Source organism: Otolemur garnettii, unplaced genomic scaffold, assembly GCF_000181295.1.
Source record: "Otolemur garnettii isolate 467f Iridium unplaced genomic scaffold, OtoGar3 scaffold00012, whole genome shotgun sequence".
In the NCBI taxonomy this organism is placed as follows: domain Eukaryota; kingdom Metazoa; phylum Chordata; class Mammalia; order Primates; family Galagidae; genus Otolemur; species Otolemur garnettii.
In genome coordinates this window covers 15238154-15245988 of record NW_003852407.1, presented here as the reverse complement: position 1 = coordinate 15245988, position 7835 = coordinate 15238154, and the positions used below count along the sequence as shown (strand labels likewise).

General features: G+C 44.2%; 1 protein-coding gene across 1 annotated transcript in view; it reads left to right on the top strand.

The window, feature by feature from the left end:
* The window catches only part of FHOD3 (formin homology 2 domain containing 3), a 468593-nt gene that overhangs the window by 386882 nt on the left and 73876 nt on the right, over positions 1-7835 (top strand). Inside the window, exon 18 of the mRNA XM_012802005.1 lies at positions 4002-4216. Coding sequence (XP_012657459.1) covers positions 4002-4216 — 215 coding nt within the window. The remainder of the gene's footprint in view (positions 1-4001; positions 4217-7835) is intronic.

Below are 7835 nucleotides of genomic sequence, written 5' to 3'. Positions count from 1 at the left end.
TCATTGTTTGGCGGCCCGGGCTGGATTCAAACCCACTACCTTAGGTGTATGTGGCTGGCACCTTAGCCACTTGAGCCACAGGTGCTGAACCAGGAATACGTTTCAATTGAGACATCACTTCAATTTTTCTAAATATTAGAAGAAAGGCTTTATATGATAATGATTGATTAATGTCACATTCACAAATAATTTAAAGGAAATATAAATGAAGGGGGTAGTAAGAAATGAGAGCCAGGCTGGGGATGTTTTGAGGAAGTAGCGCAGCAGGATGAGGTGAGTTTGGGTTTGTTAGTATGAGGAGGATGGCAAAACGTGGACAGGAAATGCCTTCTGGGACATGGGTTATGGGAACAGTCCAAGGAAGGTTGGGACTGGGCTAGGATTTCAGCATGAAAGCAATCAGTAAGACAGAAAAGATTCTGAGCATGGCTTAGAAGGACTCAGGACAGGGTAGAAGCTAGAGGGAGACATTCTTTGGTTTCATGTAGGGAAGGATTTATCAGTTCAAGAGTGGGGGCAAAGTCATGAACAGGTAGGTTTAGGTTAATGTCAGGTGAAGCAGTAATTCTGCAGAGCCCTGTGAAAAGAGACTGAGCCTCAGTACTGGGCCTGCCACCAGGCCCTGTGGGGATTGAAGTTCCTTCCCACAGTTGATTACTTTATTTGCCTCTCTCTCCCAGTGAACTGTGAGCTCCATGAGAGTGGGATTTTTTTCCTTGTTTATTATTAAAACTCTAGTGCCTACTACTGTTCTTAGCACATCATAGGCCTTTGACAAACGTTCAATAAATAAATAAAAAGATGAATAAATAAACAGATGATATGGGCAGGGATAGGTAGAATAAATGGGAGTGTTTAGATGAAGGCACCTAAGGAAAAACAGCTTCTTGTGGGGGCTGTGACTTGTGGATAGAAAGTCTAGTGCTTTCCCCAGGGGAGGCCCCCTCAGCGTCTGGTGGCTGGGTATGGGCTCATGTGACAGTAGGGATGTGTGACAGTCATTGCCTGGGCTGGTGGGCTCCCTGGATCAAGTACTGTTGGGTCATGGGTCTTGTAGCCACTGCCTAAGAGAAGGTCACGTCATGGGTCCAGCTTCCTCCCCAAAGAGTGTCAGAGGTTCTTGTGGGCAGCAGGGGTTGCTGGGTTGCAACACAGTCATTTCCAGGCAGCATGGCTCTCCCGTGCCTACGTAAGTCCACTGCCCTCATCCCTCTGGCCATGGGTGCTGCTTTTTCCAAAAGGTCCAGTGTTTTTAACCTCCATGCCTCTCTGCCCCTGCATTTAAAAAAAGAACTTGGGCGGTGCCTGTGGCTCAGTGAGTAGGGCATTGGCCCCATATACCGAGGGTGGCAGGTTCAAACCCAGCTCCAGCCAAACTGCAACAACAAAAAAAATAGCCAAGCATTGTGGTGGATGCCTGTGGTCCCAGCTCCTTGGGAGGCTGAGGCAAGAGAATCGCCTAAGCCCAAGAGCTGGAGGTTGCTGTGAGCAACACCATGGCACTCTACTGAGGGCAACAGAGTGAGACTCTGTCTCTTAAAAAAAAAAAAAAAACTTAATTGTGATCAAATGCACCTACTATCGAATTGACCATCTTAAGTATTTTATGTGCATAGTTCAGTAGTGTTAAGTGCATGCACAGTAACATACAACTGGTCTTCAGGACTCTTTAAAAACTGAAATTCTTTATCCTTTAGACAATTCCCCATCTCCCTCCCCCTCCCCCTGCCATTTTTGTCTACCACGTAAACATTCACGTTCCTTAGAACAGTACAGGTTAAACCCTTAACCCTCTCATATCTCATGGACCCTCCTTGACAGAGTCTGTGGGACCAAGGGAGAGTGCCCAGGAATGGTCCTTGAGTCATACTGACCCAGGGTCCAGGATGAGTGGCAACTAGAGTCCTTCAGAAAGTCAGGGGAACCATTGGCTGCCAACATGTGCCTGCCACCAGGCTGCAAATAGGGGTGTAGGAGGCCAGCACCAGGGCTGGGCCAACACAAATGAAGGCTGTCGTCCTGGCTGGAAGCCTTCCTCAGAGGCCTCATCGCCACCCTCCCTGGACTCTTCTGATGTCCAGGCCTATCCAGGTCCATTTCTTTCACCCATTCCTTGCCTGCTCCTTTACCCTGTTGCAGAAGGCTTGGTGCCAGTGTAGGGATGCTTGTGCTCATAACACCTCTTGGGCTTGCCGTGTTTCCAGCCTTGGGTTTGCCCTGATTCATTGAAAAAAGGCCTCATGAGCACCTTGATTCTTGCCTTCAAGATCTTTTTTGTCCCCAGGTTCCTATTACTTCCATAGCCTGGTGGGTTTTCTTGGTTGGCCTGAATTAAGTTCAGGAAAACATTCCTTTTGTTGCCCCTCTTACCTTTTAACAGATGATGCTGTTGGCAAGGGAAGTCCAGAGCTTCCATCCTCCTCTCTAGGGCTAGCTTCATCCTGTGACTGAGGCAGCTGCTCTCAGCACCTCAGGTGTTGGTATAGATGTATGTAGGTACCCATTGCACACCTTTTATCAGAGTTATCTGAAAGCAAGCTCACTCCCCACAAAACCGGAATAGGGAGCATCTGCTGCTCAGCATGCTGGGCTGCAGGTGGTCCTGCAGGTGGAGTGCTGTCTGCAGGTCTCTCCCTGTGCACGCCGCCTGCTTCCCGGCAGCTGCAGATGTGGGGCGCCAAGGGAAAGAACAAAGGACAGTAATCTTGCTGTTCACAAAAATCCTATTATCTGCTTGTTGAAAACAGACATGCACATGTGAAAAGATGACTAAATATGCCAGGCAGTAAATGTAAAATGCCATCTGAGTTGAATGGACTACATATCCGACATGAGTTCAGAGGCAAGGCCAAGATCACTTCCAGCTGCGGTGGTCAAGGCAGGCTCCAAGGAGGGAGACGTGCACGCAAGTGTGGCCTGGCTGATGGACTGCCTTGGGGCCAGCAGGGGAAGGGGCGAGGATTTCAGATGGGGGAACCACACCCACTTTGAGGCTGGGAGGAAGAAAGGCATACTTTTTCAGTGCATTGTTATATGTGCTCTGCCATTTCTATGTGGGTGACTCAGGAGCACCATGCCTTGTGCTGGATGTAAGGAGCTAAAGCAAGCATGAGTCCAGGTGGGTGTGACACGAGGGTCTTGAGCAAATGTGGATGAGAGAGGAAGGAACCTGCTACAGCTGAATTCATAAATTTGTTTCTGAACAAATAATGGTGGGTAAAATTAGACATCTGGAAGAGGCACACGTTGCAAAGTTATTTTGGTCTGATCTATAAAGCGCACTCTGAGGGCTATGATTGGTAGCTGGTCTTAATAAACAGTTCGTGGGTTCTGCCTGCCTAAAATGCAAAACAGATGTATCTTTGTTCTTTTAAACTGACTTTGATGAATAAACTATATGTGACGTCAGGTCCAAGCTATTGGATGTCTGAGCCCTACTCAGAAATATTTTAGAATATAAAAACGTTTCCATGGTCGACACTGAGAGAACAAAGTGAATTCCAGTTGCATTGCTGTTAGCATTGAAGCAGGTTCAGAAATTCAGAGAGGCAGGCCTTCATCCAAGCAACCCCTTCTGGGGCATTTTTTTCTCTCTGCCACACCAAGGCACCCACCCATTTCACAGCTGCAGGCTCTGGGTGGATCTGGTTTCTGGCTGTCACTCTTGGGGGCTTTTTGGTGGTCATCATTGCTGTGTTGCTTATTTGTACAAATGTTTCCCAAAAGAGCAGAATAGGATTCTGTAGCAGTGTTCAGTGTCTGGGGACCGTGTGATGTTGCCATTTCCCCCAATTTGCTTGGTTATGAGTGACTCGGGGTTTTTAATCATCAGCATCTTGGCTTTGCTGGGTGGTGCTGGCAGCCTGACCCTCCAGCCAGGCCTGCGCTGTGCTCTGTGCATCCGGAAACCAGCTCACTCTGCAGGTGTTTCGTCCATAAACAAGCATCAGCCACGGACTCCTCTTTCTTTTGACGGAAACCCTTTGGAATTTAACTTTCAGATACAAATACTTGGAACAGTTGGCAGCTGAGGCACATGAGAAGGAGCAGAGAGGCCGGAGTGTGAGCCGGGGCAGAGCCGACCTCTCCTTGGACCTGACCTCACCAGCAGCCCCTGCCTCCCCGGCTCTTCGGAGCCATAGCCCATCATCTCTAGACTCTCAGGAGGCTCTGCCAGTATCATCCTCCTCCCCGGGAACACCTCAGCATCCTGCAGGTGAGTACATGGGGAGGAGAGGGGAAACTGAAGGGTTGATGTCAGACAGGCTGCTTCTGGTCAGTTAGAAGGATTCCAACCTGCAGACTAACACTGAAACAGCAAGTATGGGCAAAAGGTGGGGGTGGTGGCTGAAACCTGCACTGTCATTAATAAACTTCGACATCTACAGTAAAGCAGAATGGTTCATGAAGGTCATCAACATATGATCATGGAAAAGGGACAATATAGAAAATAAGACTGACTTTAACATTTAACCTTAAATACCAGAGTATCAAATTTATAATTTGGATGTGGGTATCTCCCCCAACAAATTGAGCACTTTTGAAAGTTGTTACTCTAGGAACAATTGGTCTGTTTTAAATTAAATTGAAGGAGCATAAAATTAAGTAAAGAAAAATGTGGACCTACTGAAAAATAGAGATGAAATATCAAAGAAGGAAAAAATTTAAAATTGTAAAAATTACTGGCACGTGGGGGGTATGTGTACGTGTGTGTGCGCGCGCACGCTTATGTACAGACAGGCAGGCTCTCCCTGGAGAAATCCTGTCGTCTTAGCTTTGGAGGAAAAACAATGATATTGTTCACTGCAGTTTTAAGCATCAGTTGTCTTTCTGATCGTTCTGCACGTTGTGGGTCTGTCTTGCACATGAACACAGACGGTGGTTGTCGGGCACAGGCTTTACACGGTGAATGTTGATGAACGCTGCTGCTAGCACTGTTTGTTTTAGTCAAGTGTTATGACTTAATGCCTGATAGAGACCTAGCCAAGTGAACACAGCAGAGTCACTAAACTTTTAACTCTAGGAGGGCTGACTAAATATGGCGTAAAGTTTAATTTAAACAAGGCAGGACCCCATGACCTCAGCAGAACTGGACATAATGGAAGGATGTTGTCTGTCCAGCTCTTTGCTGGCTCTCCAAGCCTCAGCCCGTTCTGCAGGAGCAGCCTGGCTGTACTCATATCTTTCCATGACATCCAGTTATTCTTGGTCCCTGAGCCATGGAAGACTGTCCCAGGCAGATGGCTCAGTCACAGATGAGTAATGTCGGTCTTAAAATACTGAGACTCTGAGAATCAGGAAAATAGACTATTCTTTAAAAGCCAAGCAGTGTGCGTCCCAAACCCTGCCTTCTATCACTGCTATATCTACACTGTGGTATTTCCGGAGGCAGTATGAAAAAATCTCCTCCTCCAAAGTGGTTCAGCACTGAGACTTGGGACTTTTAACTCTAGGAATTATCCTTCTGGCAGTTTACAGAATGATTGTCTAAGCTGAAATACAGAACAACCGCAGGCTGAGAGGGAATTATCTGTATCTATAGATATTGTTTGTCATCAAAATTTTAATCTATGTGTGATGTTTATGAAAAAAGACAATTCCTCAAGAATTTGGTCCAATTACAGTTGGGGACATTCTATCCAATTAAAAACATAGAATATTTTAAACTTCAATAAGAATACAGAAAATATTCATCTTATATATTAATGTATATAATATGCCTTGGGGAGAGTATTGAGTTATGTCATTATTCTTTCCCAAAGGTGATAGCAAATGTTATTTTCCTCTTCAAGGAAGGGATGAATGGAGACTGAGAGAATATTTGGCTACAGTCCCATAATAAGTGATATCTGGATATAAACAAGGATATTGAACTTGAATTTATACATGGTTGTAAATTAGCAAAATAGCATCATATGATGATATTTGCTTTTGAAATAAAAAAAAAAGATACTGGCTCCTGTGAGATCTAGAAGAGCTGTCATCGTATGTTAAGTAATTGTTATCCCACTCAGTGGGAACCAGCAAGGTGTCCTAATATCCTTGTCCCCATGTGTACCTGATTTACCCAATTAGAACTTATGAGCATATAAAGAGAAATGCTGTGAGAGGGTGTCTCAGAAAAACTGCTGGGGCTTCTTTCTGCATTGGGGGCTTTTGCCCTGTGACAGAATTGCAAAAGTAGTATGACAGAAAGGCATTTCTCAGCCTGGCACGTACTAGTCTTTGAAACGTTCTGGGAGCACCCAGTTAATAAGAGGGTATCCTTTTGACTGGGTCCTATTTGCAAATGGTCAAAGTGACTTTTTGCTTATCCCTAACATTTCTAATATCCCAACATCTGGAGGAAGAATTAAACATATAATCACACATCCAGATGTTGGTCCTGCACCAAACACCTGGCATTATGTGGTCCACATGTGCTAGGCACTGACTTGCTTTTTCACTTTTTTTCTTATGTTGGATCAAATAATCGTGATATACTTCACATTTTTGCAGTGCTTTGCCCTTTGCTCCCAAATATTACTATTCTACATCTTGACACGCATCTGGGTAAGAAAAGGAGATATTATTATCTACATTTCACTGAAGCCCAAATGGACTGGAAGATTGAATTCAGCTCTGGCTGGCATGGTGCTGGGATGGAATCCAGTATTTTGACTCCCACCAGCCATCTGTCATGGGTCACAGTTCCATTGTATTTGTGGTGGTGTTCACATTAATGCCGTACCATCTATTCACTAACCCTCTCCCTAGTACCTGCAAAAATTGTGGTCTACATTTCAGAATTAAGGAAAAGGAAAAATGAATACAATAGAATCTCTGTAAGTTGACCACCCAAGGGACTGTAACAAACTGGTTAACATACAGAGGTGGTCAACATAAGGAAGTAGGCCTGCTGTACTGATACCTACATGTGGTGCATGTCTGGCTTATGAAAATTCAGTTAACTTGAGGTGGTCAATACAAGGAAGTGGTCAACTCTGGACGTTCTTCGGTATTTGTTATTAAAGCAGTGGTCTCAACCTTCCTAATGCTGTGGCCCTTTAATACAGTTCCCATGGGTCACAACCCACAGGTTGAGAACTGCTATATCAACCACACATGTACTTCAAGATTAAAGGTCCTTTTTTTTTTTCTTATAACTCCTTTTTGAGATTCTGGACAACTTTTGGAAGCCAAAGATATAAAAACATTAAAAACTTCCTTTTCTCTTACAAAATACATTTTCAAAAAAGGAAGGATAATGGTAAAATACTGTAAGCATTATGTGCCATCTAGTGAAATCTTTGAGTCCAAACTCTTCCCAGCTCAATCTGCTATAACTTTTGTAAATGATGCCTCTGACCCCACCGTCAAGTCAATGTGAGCTTGGATTATTTTGCCATCTGGGTTTCTTATGGCTCAGCAGATATGTGTCTCAATAATTCCTGGACTTCATGGTGATAGTCTGAGTATTTTCCCTCTTTCTAAAACTATCATGCCCAAGTGAGGAAAAGATATGCACTTATGTTCTCATTTGTACCACGTTGTAATTAAAGGAACTGATCAGCTCAAAGTTTAAGTAAATGTGGGAAAGCATCACTCTATATCCACTGCTTTGATATCTTTTCCTTATTTTCACTGAGTCCTGGGGATGTGTATCAGAATATCTACCTAATAAGCTTATTTCCTATAATTTTAAGAAATTCGCAAATGACTCTATAAACAAAGTTATTCTCACTGATCAGGAAACGCACAGTGTTCTTATTGGGATAGATAGAGTTCTTCAATATGATTCTTGAGAAAGTTGCTCTGAGGATTAAAAAGAATAATTATGTGCCCATAAGTGAAGT